We start from the raw sequence: 15,682 nt of genomic DNA, 5'->3' as shown, positions 1-15,682 counted from the left end.
ACGTGCGTCCGGCATTATTATAAAAATGAGCGTGTAACTTTTTGAAAAGAGTTTTAAAAATATACAAATCGTGCAACAACGAACTCAATACTTACCCATTAAGAAATGTCTCTATTGCATCCAACAGAATTATATATTCTTATGTAAGGTATGTTAATTTAAAGTCGATCCTCTTGCATATTACTTGTTATTTTTATTATTCGCCAGCTCAAACGAATATAAATTATTTAATAAATATAACAAAATACAAATAGGATAAGTGTGCCTACAGATGTAGCAGCCTTAAATATTAATAACATTAAATTTCACAATTCTTTAATCTAAAGTTTTTCACTATACATTCATATAAAAGAATATACAGTAACACAATCATTATAATTATCAAAATTCATATTGCTATAATGTGATATTTGTATATATCCACATTAAAAATAATCAACTCATAAAAGTAGTGAATTGGTGGTTTAACATAATAACGAACTGCTGCTACGTTAACTTTAAGCAAACTTCGAATAATTTCTTTTCTAAAGCGAACCCCATTAAATATTCCTTTTTATGCTTTTCACGATCATGAGCGCATAAAAGCGGCATTGTTGGTATACGGCATTCAATCAAAATGAACATAAACACATAACATGTGCTTGATGTGATCACAAACACGTGTTTATAGTAAACTAGATGCTCTAAAGAGCAGGTGTCGCTCGCCTTGGTCTATGTGAATATCAAACAAAGGAAGCAGATGGATTCATGACAAAACTGTGTTTTGATGATAGTGATGTGTTTTTACATCTTACTTTACTGAACATTCTTGCTGCGTACAATTAACTCTATCTATAATGAACTTGGCCCAGTAGTTTCAGGGGAAAATGTTAGTAAAAATTTACAAATTTTATGAAAATTGTTAAAAATTGACTATAAAGGACAATAACTCTTTAGGGTGACAATTGACCATTTCGGTCATGTTTGACTTATTGTAAATCTTACTTTGCTGAACATTATTGCTGTTCACAGTTTATCTATATCTATAATAATATTCAAGATAATAACCAAAAAACAGCAAAATTTCCTTAAAATTACCAATTCAGGGGCAGCAACCTAACAACAGAATGTCTGATTCATCTGAAAATTTCTGGACAGATAATTCTAAACCTGATAAACAACTTGACCACATGTCAGATTTGCTCTAAATGCTTTGGTTTTTGAGTTATAAGCCATAAACTGCATTTTACCCATATGTTTTATTTTTAGCCGTGGTGGCCATCTTGGTTGGTTGGCTGGGTCACCGGACAGATGTTTTAAATAAGATATTCCAATGATGATTGTGGCCAAGTTTGGTTTAATTTGGCCCAGTAGTTTCAGAGGCGAAGATTTTTGTAAAAGTTAACGACAACGGACGACGGACGACGGACGCAAAGTCAATATCTTTGATGAATATTCATTAATGTATCAGTGGTTATAAAGTTTCATTGTTAACCTTGTACTTGTTTGGTTTTATAAATATATTGATATGAGCGTCACTGATGAGTCTTATTTAGACGAAACGCGCGCCTGGCGTACTAAATAATAACCCTTGTACCTTTGATAACTATTTACACCACTGGGTCGATGCCACTGCTGTAGACGTTTCGTCCCCGAGAGTATCACAAGCCCAGTAGTCAACACTTCCGTGTTGACATGAATATCAATAATGTGTCATTTTCATAAATTTCCTTTTTACGAAAAGCCGTATTTGGCACAACGTTTTGGAATTTATGATCTCCAATGCTCTTCAACCTTGTACTTGTTTGGCTTAATAAATATTTTGATATGAGCGTCACTGATGAGTCATATGTAGACGAAACGCGCGTCTGGCGTACTTTATTATAATCCTGGTACCTCCGATAACTTTTTACTGTCTTAAGAAAGTAATACTATTGTAGAAAAAAGATTGATAGGAAAAACCTCCGTGTGTTTACTTTTTGATAAATACAAAATAATGAATCGGAATTTATGTTTTAACATAAATTCATTCGAATATAAATTTATTTGTATAAAAACAGGATTAAATAAAGTCCATAAAAATGTCATTAACTCAGCTGAATTTATAATATTGATAACTGAATGCGGTTGGATTTAACTGTAAATACGCGAACAAATCAGTCCATTTCAATTTAACATGGTAAGATGACAAAATCAAAGAGCTGAATATAACCAGTGTTGGATATCCCTGCTTCTGCGTAGTGTGGCATTCCCACAATGACGTCACTATTAAAGATAATGTAGGTTGGATACATTTAGAATATCTCGTCATACTGATTTTTCCGGATTGTTAAAGAAACGTAAATAGTGTAAATGAGAGCTCAAGAAACGATAATTTCGCGAGAAACAAAAGGGAAATGTGTAAAAAAGTGTTTAAAGTCAATCTATTCATGTGTGTGTCTCCTTCTCATCAATCTCAGTAAGATTTGATGGGGGTGGGGGTCCACACTATACAAACATAATGAATGACGTGAGGGAATGTCACTCTGGTCAATCCCATAGGGGATTGACGGCTTGAAGCAGTCGCTGAACTATGAAACTGCTCAGTAGGATAACTGACATGTGACATACGGACACTTTTCCAAATGAGGCAGCTGTATACAAGTTTTTGAGAATTATCCTAAGGCATGTTTTTATTCCTTCTTGATTTGAGTATTTTCTAATGGTTAACAGTAACAAAAAATTAAACAACAATAGAAAACATAACCTGTCAGGCCTGAGATATGTGGCTTAGTTGGATGCGTATCACTTCTTTTAATTATAACTGAAAACATATGTTTCAATTCTTGAACCTTCAACACGCCTCAAGATACGTTTACGAAAATTAGAATATTATTAGTACATGATAGAACATTTTGCATGAAGCAGCTTATTTAGTAAACACCAAAGGAACATTAGACTGTTAGAGTAAAATAACACCAAACACTCATACTGCATACTATCTAATATGATAGTTTGATACTATTGAAATTCTAAAAAGAATCTTTAAACGCAGATCAAAATTGTGCGCAGATTTGATGCCAGTAGGAACATCGTCTTTTCCAAAGCAGTAAAATACTATACATTTTTTTAGCTTGTATTTTACCTTTTTAAAAAAACAAACTAATCAAGAAACTTACTTTTATACTAAGTTTTGTAGTCAGTATTGCTGTTTCTTTATTCTACATTGGCTAGAAAAACAAGGGATGGTTGAATTCTCACAAAACATGTCTAACCCAACCGCATTTTGCACCTGTCCCAAGTCAAGAGCTTATGGGCTTAGTTGGTCCTGTATGTGTTTTATGTTTTTTAGTTCGTTTATATGTGATGGAGTTTATTATGACGTCCAGTTTCACTGAACTAGTACATATTTTATTCAGGGGCCAGCTGAGGTCCATCTCTGGGAGCTTGATATCTCGCTGCATTGAGACACATTGGTGGCTTTCGGGTTGTATTCTCTTTGACATATTCCTCATTTCTATTCCCAATTTTGTTTACCAAATATATGGTGCATTGGCATTTGTTTTTGTTGCACTTCAGTGTCTCTCAAGTTTCTTAGTTTTCCTCTTACAGCTGATGAGATTCCCTCTATCTACGTTTGTAACACGGAATTGTTTTCTCTTAATCAATGTACGAATTTTTAGCAACAGTATACCACTGTTGCCTTTATTTACCACAAAATTGAAAGACACACTAATATGGTAAAGAGAATATGAACCCATAAAAGACTCTAATACATAAAATATGGAGAATTTTATAACAAAAAGCATACTGTTTCCTTACTGTCATAAAAAACAGCATTGCAACATGTATTTAAAACAAAGCAACACACAGAAGGCAATACCAAATTATTATCAAAATGTCTGCCAAAAAGCACTATTTTCATGCAATAAAAAACAAATATATAGAAACAATAACAAATTTTATTATCATTTTGATATGGAATGCAAAGAAAAGAAATAATAAATGTTCACTGTGCCATAAATAATAAAGCAGGCAAGCTGCAGCAAAATGTACAAACTATGTGTAGTACCTTTACATTACAGTTAAAAAAAATTGAATACCAAGTACTAGTATGTAATTGGTAGTACCTACCACAAGTGATTTTTACTTTTTTCATCATGATTGACAAAAAGACCTTAATTTCATAACATGATTTAATTGGGAGTTTTGTTTATTACTATAAAATAACAAAAATACAAAAAAAATCTTCAAAACCATACATTTTTTTAACTCAATTCATATCTATTGATACATTTTTATTTTTTGTTACATTTTAATAAAATTAAAAAAACGTTGTAAATGGATTTTTTTTATCCAATATTGTTTGCAATGAAATACTAAGAAATTAGAATAATTTTATATTTAAGTAATACAAGTACTGTCAAATATAACAACTTATATCCACCAATTACAATTTTTAAGATAAATAGCGTAAAATAATAAAAAGCAAGCAAAAATCAAGATAGAGATAGATTTTCAATTTATTGATGTTCTTGTTTTGTTTTAACTGACCAATGTAGATCTTATATGGTAACCATTTGACTTTGATTTTGAACACAAAGACGGCTATTATCTTTTTTCAAAATATTCAATTACTGTATCAAATGACAATATTTGTTTTCCTTAGAAATAGTTTAAAAACTGTTGATTTCCATTCACCAAATAACCTGTTACAACCATTTATAGTGTTGAAAACTTTTTTCTTTTACAACCTGAATTTTTTTCTTCTTGTTTAAATCAAATCAAAACAAGCTATAAATTAGTAAAAAAATATAAAGTTACTTTGAGCAAACAACCCTACCAGTCTCTTAAAACAAAGTACCATGCCATCATTATCAAAACAACTATAAGGATTATGCCTGAATTGTTAACATATTTTATTCTAAATTATATAAGATAAATTCGTATATCCTGCCAAATTGACAATTATACAGCACTGTTTCTGCATCACAAATTGCTACAAGCAGTTTTATGTTTCATGTAAGCCCTCTCACATTAAATTGGTCTAGGAAGAACTGTATATTAGATGTTGTTCTTCAAGAATTAATCTGAATACATTGGCATAGAGTTATTTCCTACAGAAAAAGATAAATTGAAATTTAGGCAAAATTTCTTTAAGGATTCTATAGCGTTTTATGCCAAAGACTTCATCAATTTAATGAGATTTTCCATTGCCTTTCACCTATACACTTAGTTAAAAACTGTATTTGTAATGTATTTAGCCAACTGTTTTCCTATAGTTAATTTATAAGAATAATAATGTAAAACCAATTTTCATTAATGTTTTGTCAAATTATTTCACCATAATCTTTCTTCTTAGTAATATTTCAGATGAATAGAACCATATTGTATTATGTTCTCATATTTGTAAGCTTAAAAATGCTTTAAAAATATGATTCTATAATTTCATTAAAAATGTTAGTATATATAACTAATACTATGATGATCAAAATGATCAGTCTGATAAAATCCCTTAAAACCATCTAACAACATTTCACTAACAATGTACAAACAATTGAGATAATTAAGCATGGAAAATCTACCCCTAGCAATAAAATATAAATGCAATAATACTAAGCAGAAATAATAAATATCACAGATAAATAATATTCTTATAAACCTATATACATCATGGGACTTTATATATGCTTATGACTGCTACTTCAGATGATAATCTGTTAGATTGCACATGCAAATAAATACCAGTTTGAAATCATCAGCATTATTATATATATCATTAAAATTATTAAATCTACCCTACAGTTATAAAACATGACACATTTGATATAATATGTATGAAAATATTCAAGTTTAAAACAAACATATTACACTGGCCCATTCTGGACAATTGTCAATAAACTACGGTTAAGAACTTTTTTATTCTTGTGCCTATTTCATGAAAAATGAGCCATGAAGGAAAAACTTACAATTGGAAATTAAGGAATATGTATTTTGCAACTGTTCACATGCATTGAAAGGCAAATGAAAAATCTTGGGTTAACTTTAAAATTTGATTTTAAAGTGATTATTTAAAATGCAATGTATAAAACTTTTGTCATTAAATGCATGTATTAAGTTATTTTAAAATAACAATGTCTTCAATTTCAATTTAAACAAATTAGTACAAATTCTTAAATTATGCATAAAAACAATTAGTTGTAGGATGATTTTGTTCTGTAACAACAGCAATAATAATATTAAAATGTTTTACATAGTAATTTTTTACCTATTTACCCTTCCTTCATACAAAAGATTATATATATATATACTTTAAAAATAACACACTTATTACTTATATTTAAGATATATATACACTTTAACAAATCTAAAATTACAATGCTGAATACAGTTTAATAACTAATCCCTTCCAAATTAAATCTGTTATTTCATGTAATTTATTGAGAAGTATGACCTATTGCTGATCACTGTGAAACATATGTTAATAAATTTGCTTGGATGAGATTCTTATCATATATATTAAGTACAATATCATTTACCAATTTGTTTAAATGAGATTTCATTATCTGATAATGTTCTAATATCAAAGAATAGATTTTGAGACAGTTTATTTTTTCAGGGTTGATACTGGATTTCAGAAAAAAGGCAGGATTATTGTCCATTATAATAATAAATATCAGATATTATGCAAATTATTATTTTTTAAATCCAGAACCTTCTGCCACTTGTTGTCATGATAAGTTTTCTGATAAGTCATTTTATACAAATTTTACTTTCATTTAACTAGAATATGCAGCTAGCAAATGAATAATATAATGACTTAACAATTGCTTACAAAAAAATGTCAGCTCTTATATTGCAAACTTATTTTTATACATGTCAGATTGATAAATGTCATTGACATAGGTGAACCAAGTATATCAGTGTTTAAAAATATACAATTTCATTAGAGACTTGTATTCTAAATTTGGCATAAAAAAATAATCAACAATCTACAAAAGTTTTTTCCTCAATCAATAAAAATTATTTCCTCAATCAATAAAAATTATTTCCTCAATCAATAAAAATTATTTCCTCAAAATAAAATGAGGGTAGTTAAATCATAGAGGTTATGATTAAGTGCTATTATTTGTACCTTAAAATTTCCCAAGATTCTTTAAGATACTCAAGAGATAAAAACAACTAAACTTGTAAAAAACATTAAAAAAAAGATTAAAACTAACTATATTTGCTGAGTTTTTTGGAATGTAATATATTTATTGACAATACCACATTCACATATAGCTATGAGTAGCAAGATATTTTGTTGAACAAAGCATTTCATAAAGCCTGTTTCGAGGTTTAAATATCTTCTAGAGTAAGGATCTTTTCTCGAAACAAATTAATTATGTCTGTTCATATCATTACATTATACATTCTACGATTTCTGCACTGAAATTCCCAAAATCAAATAATGATAACCCTATGGCTAACAAAAAAGTTATTTAGTATTTTGAATTTCTACTTATTTCATCTTTTTTATGGATGGGGGGGGGGGGGGGGGGGAGGAAGGGGGCAAAACAAATAATACTAAACTTCAATCTTCTTATTACAAATCATGATTCCAAACACTACTTAAAAATATAATTTTCCAGAACTTACTAAAAATGTCTTTGTGTTATTTAATTTTCTTTAAAATACATTAATAATGTATGAACATGTTTCCAATTATCAAAACTAAAATCCTTATTGCATATTGTCATTGCACTTTTTATGCCAGAATTATGCATGATGAAAAACTTATCAAAGTTAGAGAGAGATCATAGAGTATTTGTGATATGTTCTTTGTATATAAATGTTTGAAACTCATGTTAGTGTTATATCACAGAAACACAAAAGATCTTCTTTTCATGAAAAGCATTCATAAAGTCAGTGAATTTAACCAAAGGTTTAACAAGGAGTGTAAAAATTGGCTCAATAAAAATGTTAAACCACCTAGCATTGAAACTTCTTATATTGCATGCTATCAAAAGTTTGAGTTGTGTTGAGAAAATGCATTTAAGTTAAAACTTTCACTTATCTACTTTGTTTATTCTTCTTATTTTGTCATAATTGTTTTCAATTTTCTATGTTTTCAGACAACAAAAAATATGTGTATTGAATTATTAATCAAATGATATCGTGAACTTTTTTTCAAATTTAGCAGAAAGTTCACTGCAGAATTATGACTTAGTACAATTGTTATTAAATGCAATATTATTCTTCTATACAATGACTCTATATTTCATGCATAAAATGTATAAATATATTTCATGAATAAGTTTATAATGTTTATATCCAATGTATAATCATTTCCTGATTTGACATGAGACAATTTTTTGCAGATAAATATAAATAGTTTGTGACTATGACACTGAATGACTGAGACTATTTCAGTAATTTTAGAAATCCTTTTGACTTCTTCTTGTCTTTTTTTGCTTCTTCTAATTCCTCATTGTACTCCTTAATACGACTGTTGAATATATCTAAAAGACAAATAAAATTACTTATTAATATTTGTCAATTGGTATCCTGTAAACATTTAAACCTATTCCTTTTCTAACCAAAGTTATCAGTGATCCTGCTCTCATTAGCCTCATCAGTCAATTTCAACCCAGCATATCAACATTATCTAACAGACCATAAATTATATTCCCGTAACTGGTGTGTTTTGTATGTGCGACTTTTTTTGTTTCTTTGGTTCATATGACGTGACTCTGTACTAGTAAAGATCCCATCATTATGTTATTGTTCTATCATAAATTTGAAAATACTTTGAACGACAAAATTATTTTACTCACATAGTGGTATGAACCATATGTGGATTATTAAAATTTCTAAAGAACTACTGGATATTTTTAATTCTCTGTCTGTTTCTGAAATTAGCGCTAACATAACTTTTGATTTTTTTACCCTGTATACCTCCATTCCCATGTGAAATTAAAAAATTTGGGAAAATACTTTGAACAACAAAATTTCATCCTATGTGACATTTACATTTTCTGACATCAGACACGCGAAGTGATGAATATGGTTTTTAAATTTTATAGATGCTTTTTGTGCTTTGAAATGAAATGGATATCTCTTGTTGAGAGATGTCTCACTGACAATCTTTTTTCTATTAGTATTTTAAAGTAAATATTATGATATTTTCAAATCATATATCAGATAATTTCTGTGAATTAATTTTGAAAACTTACTTAGAGTACTCGTCTTTGATTTGTTTTTAGTTTCCACTTTATCTGTCAGGAACACTTCAAACATCTGTGTTTCTGTAAACCATTCTAAGAACTGTTCCATACTAGAGGACTGTGCATTCTTTACAAAACTATCTCTCTAAAACACATATTGTTCATATAGATATCAGTGTTCCAGCTAGGTTTTCAAAAGGGCAGGGTGCCAATCCTGAAAAGGGCATTTAGCGCGCGATATGATAATATGAAAAGGGCATATTTTAATAAAAGATGTTAATCAAACATTTGTGTTTATTCGTTGAATCACAGGTTATACAAGAACAACATCATTAGCCCATATAGAACTCTATCTTTCTACTTTTAAGGCTGAAAAACTTGTCAAGCAGCTTGTCACACAATTTTTTTATCATTGCTTGGCACAGTTGAACTTTATATGCAGTATGTTTTGAAAGGAGACCTGTTTCATACTGTTTCTATGGTATGCCACATTTTACCAGTTTCACTTTTCTACCCCTGCTGTGCTTGATGACAATACAGCACAAAACAGCTGTGCTCAGTAAATTCACAATTTTAGGATATAAAGCAACAGTGAAAAATAGTATTAAAAAAAAAGAATACAGAAAAAGATGACCAAGGCACTCTACCAACACTGCTACTAAGACCCTCTTTAACTTTTCCCATAACTCAAAATAAATACCTTAACATATATATGCTTAAGCAAGAAGTATGGAGACATATTTCAGAATATGTAAATGAGTTACTCAATGCTAGGAAAAATATCAGATTGAGTTATCTTTCTTTATTCGGGTGTGCTCCTTCTTTGGAGGATTATAAACAGTACGTAAATATGATGTAAATATGATCACAATATTGGGGCAGATTTTGTTATTTTTGTATCAAAAATGAAGGCAGTCAATGACAAATACGTCTGAATTTTCTGTTTATTTTACAGAAAACAAGTACAACAATGTCTTCAACGAGTTTATTATGGTTTTCCAACTTTCTGTCATTATGTTTCCTCCATGAAACTACGGTAAACATCGCAAATTGTGCCCAAGTTGTTGTATGCACATTTCTTCAAAGATAATTGCCGACTGAACGATTCTATTTAAACGAATTAATGTTGATGATCATTAATGACCCATCCGATAAACGGATTACCTATAACAACAGATTATGACACTAGTTGTAACCATTGATTAGCTTGGGGCCGTAAACAAAGTCATAAACTTTTCCCCAGGTAAAATTTAGTAATTAGCGTATCATATCAATACGCAAATTAATATGCAATCGATCTTCAAAAAAGGCAGGGCGCCCTGGAAACTGTAAAAAGGGCACAGGGCGCCACTCGGAAAAGGGCGGGCGCAGCGCCCTCTGAAAACGGTCTAGCTGGAACACTGGATATTATTTATTACCTAAATTGATTTGCAAATTTGTATTTTAAAAAGTATACCTCCTAGTACTAGCAGAACAAAATCTCAATTGGCTATTTTTCCTTTTAATGATTTTATTGAAACATGATATAATGTTTGTGTGTATTACTTGATTTATTTCACTTGACTGGACAGGGTTTATCTGGTTTGCTTATTGAAAAGACCAGTCCATCTATAGACAGGAGTTTTGGGATAAACTCATCAATGAAGTGTCAAGTTATTTGTCCCTTACTATACACTTAGTTCTTTCGTACATCTGTTCTGTGACACTGATAGGTGATTAGACAAATGTTAGAAATCAATAATAATTATAACGGAAATCAACCTTATTGCATACATCTTCAAATAGACTGTCAATATGCAAATTAAAACATAAGCTCCACCCGATCAGTTGAAATAATATTGGTAATACACTGCTTTTACTAGAGACCAAACACATTGGGAAATATAAACTCATGATAAGCTAAAAAATTTAATGGCCTAAACAGAGCAGGTTAATGATGTCATAAATATTGATTTTTTTTTAATTATTTCTGTGATTTCAAGGATAAAGAACAGATCTTATCATATATTTTTGTGAAAAAAAGTATAGAAAAACATACCTCAAAAACAAGCTGACCATTTTGCTGAGTTGTAATGTGGTTACCATAATGTCCAATGGCTTCAACAAAGAATCTAAGGAAAGCTTCTGATATCAGCAAATTCTGGGCATTTTTCAGATCTGAAAATATAATTATTGATAACAAACTTGACTACCATTTAGTCACCAGCATATTGAAATTTTATGAGCATTGACTGAAGAATTAATAATCAAATCCACATAAACAACATAAAGTGCCAGTTAACAATCTATCAAGAACCATAACACCTGCTAAGAAACTATCAAGTCCATTTCTAAAAAAAAGGTTTATATCAAAACTGATAATGAGTTACACTGATAGGTTAATAACAATAATTAATGGTAAAATTTTCAAAAAAGATTTCATATAAAATGCAAATTTAAAACTTCAAATTTCATACCTCCCTCAACTTTACACATGTTAAGGACTGTTTTTAATGCTTTCTGTACAGATTTAGGCAGCAGTGTATCCTCATCTCCTTGTGACTTAATCACCTGTCTTTTATCAAGGTCAAATATAAATATCTAAAATAGTAACAAAATATTATTTAGTAATTTTTCGTCAAAGAGTCTCTTAGGAAAGTATCTCTTAAAATAATCAGGATCATTGCTGTTTGACATATTTTGTAATTTTTGCTTTTGTTTAAATCTACTACAGGTACTTCTGCCACACATATAAAATTAAACAAAAACAGAAACACAATAAGTGTATGCTCAAACACAAGGGCTACTTACAGTTATTAGGGCATCAGTTACAAACAGCTATTTACCAATATTGTAGGAAGGCTTCAGCAATTGTTCTCCATATTATTATGCATCTTCAGAAGCATATATATGTATAACTATAGCTGAATAGTTTGAGGATTTCAGCTCATATTGTAAAACCCTCAGTAATGATCACAGCATTTAAGAAAGAAATTGTAATGTCAAATATAGAACTTCAAGTTATTCTACATGTTATCCAAATACAATATATAAAGAATTAAAGATTATCGTTGGCTATTTTAAGGAGATTAGATTTTCTCGCTTTAGCAGGAACAGCGAAAGTGAGATGACCAATGATAACCTGTTTATTGTTATTTTACCTATGACGATGTTGATAATTTCATTGACATCGGCATAATGCAATAATTTTTCATCACTCTACTGTGCTGAGATAGGAAATTATCAGTCAGTAAGATCAAACGAAAATTTCACAAAATAGCGAACATATTAGATATGAGGTACCGGTATATGGTATTTATTCTCACCTCACTTAGTGGTAGATTAAGAACTTTCTGTAGATGTGATGACAGTATACCAATAACATATGGTGTGGGAGAACAACAGATATCTAACATGGTATCTGGTAATACGGGAATGTATGTGTGGGGCCAGGAGAATGGATAAAGTAAAGATCTCATGGCATGGATTGTCTGGGATAAAATCCTGAAATATAATATCAGAAATATAATAACAGAAGGGTATTTGAAGTCTGTTAAAATAGTAAAAGCAATGAAACCAGTTAAAATGAAATAGTTAACTCATCTAAATTCATAAACTGCAGTATTTTAGAATCTTTTATATAAAACTTCAAATGATCTCTGTAGTTATTTTGTGTCATTGGGTGTGTGTCTCATTGAGGTGTATCCTACATCTTTTATTTATACAAAAAAGAAACATTTGAGAAGTCTCAACAGTTCTGTTTACTTTGTACAATGTTATATGAAAATGTTGCTTGTTACAATACAATAAGTATGGAATTAAGAAATAATCTAGAATTTTCATTAACAAATAATAGGATGCTTTGTACCCTTTAGATTTCCTAATTTCTTTGTACTGATTAATATTGTCAATTCCGAAATTATTGCACTGATAATTGCCATGTTAACATGACTTTCAAAAATTCTTGAGTAGGTCTTGCTTTTTTCAGAAAAATATTTAATAGAGATGTATGTATCAGATATCAGAATGGGAATTTCTTATTATCTGGAGACTTACACAGTTGCAATACTAATATATGTATTCATTAAAAAACTTGAAAAAAATCTGAATTTACAGTTTATGTTATCTTTAATCATAAATACAAACCCAAGGTTTTTGGCACAGAAAAGAATGCTTCTCTCCAGTAACATCACAGAAAATAATTTGATAAGTTTATCTACACCAAGCTTATGTAATAGTGTTTCTCTATTAGCCTGAAAAAAAGTAAAATAAAAATTGTTACAAAGATTTTTTTTCAAGTTAATATATACTTAACATAAATCTGATCATAAACAAAGTCTTCACATAATATTTGGATAGCTTAACTCCTGATAAAGAATAAATCAGAAATTATGAATCTAATTTTTACCAAAGATGATTTCTTTGATGCAAGATCTCCCATATCTTGAATAAATTGCTTCACCAAACCCAGCTGGATACGACTGCAGCAGATTTCCAACCCTGAACAGTTGGGGCAAAAATGAACACAATATTGGTGCTTGATACAGGTCTGAATTTGGATTGTAATTGAATATTTGACGCATAATAGGTTTCTGACACAGAATACTGTAGTGAAAGAACTTAGTATTTGTTAGATGATTTGAGTTTATATTCTATTTTTTTCTTTTGTGCAATACACTATACTGTTGTGATTTAACCTCTCCCCCCCCTAAATAAAATATTTGGAGAAATTTTCCTTTTAATTTCTGAAATTTGTATTGAAAAAAATTACTTCCCAATTTCTTTTTACCCCCCCCCCCCCCCCCCCCCTGTCCTTTTCCCCCTCACCTGATTTTTATTTTCACCTACCCGAAATCAATCCTTAACTTTCTTTGTGGTCATAAACTTTGTGTTAAAATTTCATGTATTTACTTTTACTAAAGTAATTGTACAAAAATTAAATGTATTTGGACGACGACCACCTTTTTTTTCTAGATATATAAAAAGTAAAATGAGTGTGTACACTTTATTAACAATGTATGTATACAATGAAGGCATTAATAGGGAATGGAAAGCATGTAATAGCTTTTTGCAATTAATTTAGAGAAACAAATTGCATACATGAATTATTATTACACAGTTACATGAAAAATGCCTTATTTACAACAACAAAAATTTAAACAAATGACTTACCTGAATATCATAAAATTTGAAAAATTGTTTGCCTATTTTAAAACCTTGCAATGCATTGAAAGTCAAAACCTTACATTAAAGTATAAATAGATCTGTGAGAGAATGCATGCTCAAAGTGTTTTAAGATGTACAAGATTTTTTGGATTAAAGTCCCAGAACTATGAAACATCTAATCTAATAATCATAAACATTCAAAAGTAGCCAGTCTTCATGGAGCATTACATTGTGTTAAAATATTGTAAGAATATGTGAAATTATTACCAGTCCAAGTAATCAAAGAACATGCCAACATGTAAAACACCTTAAAATTATTGCTAAAATCATGTCCTTGATCAATGTCTCAAAATGTAACTATTTCTTATATTGACAAAATGCAGCTAAATTAAGCAAGTTGCAATATATAATGTGAGGTCATAGGTTTGCAATCTTACAATATTACTGTTGGTGTTAAAAAATTTTTTTTTTTTTTTTTAACTCAATCGACATAATTATAGTAACACAAGCGTGAATTGAAATAAATCATGCACATATATATGTAAAAAAAAAAGTACTCACTCTTATCATCTATGATATATAGTAATGAACAGATTATAAAAATATATATATGCATCCAAAAGTAAACTATAAAATTATTGGTATATATAAGTTTGGAAGAAAGAAAGAAGCATGACCTAAAGAATAAAATTGGATTGTAGTTTATTTGACCCATTTTCCCAATCTTATTCATTAATTTATATTTCTAACTTAAAATAACACACTGTACTTTATATGGACATTAGCTGACCAGTTAAAATGAATTATTGAAAGGGGAGACATAAAGTTATCCCTTTTTATTCAAATTCTAAATAAAAAAGAAGCATTATTTGAATATGCTTTTTCCATAAATATATCTTTTAACTATTTACAAAACGTTTATCTTCATTTTACTTACATTATCAACTCTGTCATCAGAAGGTCTGGCAAGAAATATAGTTCCTGTTTCCCAATTCTCATCCTAAAAATAGAAACAAGAAATATATTTCATGATTCCTTATTCTCATCCTAAAATAGAAAGCAAAATATATATAGTTCTTGATTTCCAATTCCCATCTTTAAAAAAAGAAGCAAGCAAGCAATATTTAGTTCTGGTTTCCCAATTCTCATCCTAAGAAAAAAAGCAAGGAATATAGTTCATGTTTCCCAATTCTCATTCTAAATGTAAAAGTAAGAAATATAATTCTGATTAACTTATTTACATCTTTAAAATAGGAACAAGACATATAGTTCTTGTATTCTAATCTTATAAATCAAAGTAATAAATTAAGTAACTGTTTCTAAATGTTTATCAAAACTAAACCAAACTAGAAACAATGATTCTTAATAGC

General features: G+C 29.4%; 1 protein-coding gene across 5 annotated transcripts in view; it reads right to left on the bottom strand.

The window, feature by feature from the left end:
- Positions 1-3,902: 3,902 nt before the first annotated feature.
- Positions 3,903-15,682, bottom strand: part of LOC134685590 (DENN domain-containing protein 2C-like) — a 35,754-nt gene continuing 23,974 nt past the window's right edge. For all 5 annotated transcript variants that reach the window (XM_063545418.1, XM_063545419.1, XM_063545421.1 and 2 more), the window contains 7 exons: positions 15,250-15,312; positions 13,293-13,399; positions 12,473-12,650; positions 11,624-11,747; positions 11,206-11,324; positions 9,177-9,312; positions 3,903-8,462 (listed from right to left, as the gene is read on the bottom strand). In XM_063545418.1, the coding sequence (XP_063401488.1) occupies positions 8,365-8,462; positions 9,177-9,312; positions 11,206-11,324; positions 11,624-11,747; positions 12,473-12,650; positions 13,293-13,399; positions 15,250-15,312 (825 nt within the window). In that variant the 3' untranslated portion in view covers positions 3,903-8,364. The remainder of the gene's footprint in view (positions 8,463-9,176; positions 9,313-11,205; positions 11,325-11,623; positions 11,748-12,472; positions 12,651-13,292; positions 13,400-15,249; positions 15,313-15,682) is intronic.

Source organism: Mytilus trossulus, chromosome 9 (genome assembly GCF_036588685.1).
Source record: "Mytilus trossulus isolate FHL-02 chromosome 9, PNRI_Mtr1.1.1.hap1, whole genome shotgun sequence".
NCBI lineage: Eukaryota > Metazoa > Mollusca > Bivalvia > Mytilida > Mytilidae > Mytilus > Mytilus trossulus.
The sequence above is the reverse complement of the archived record's forward strand: the minus strand, read 5'-3'. Positions and strand labels throughout refer to the sequence as shown.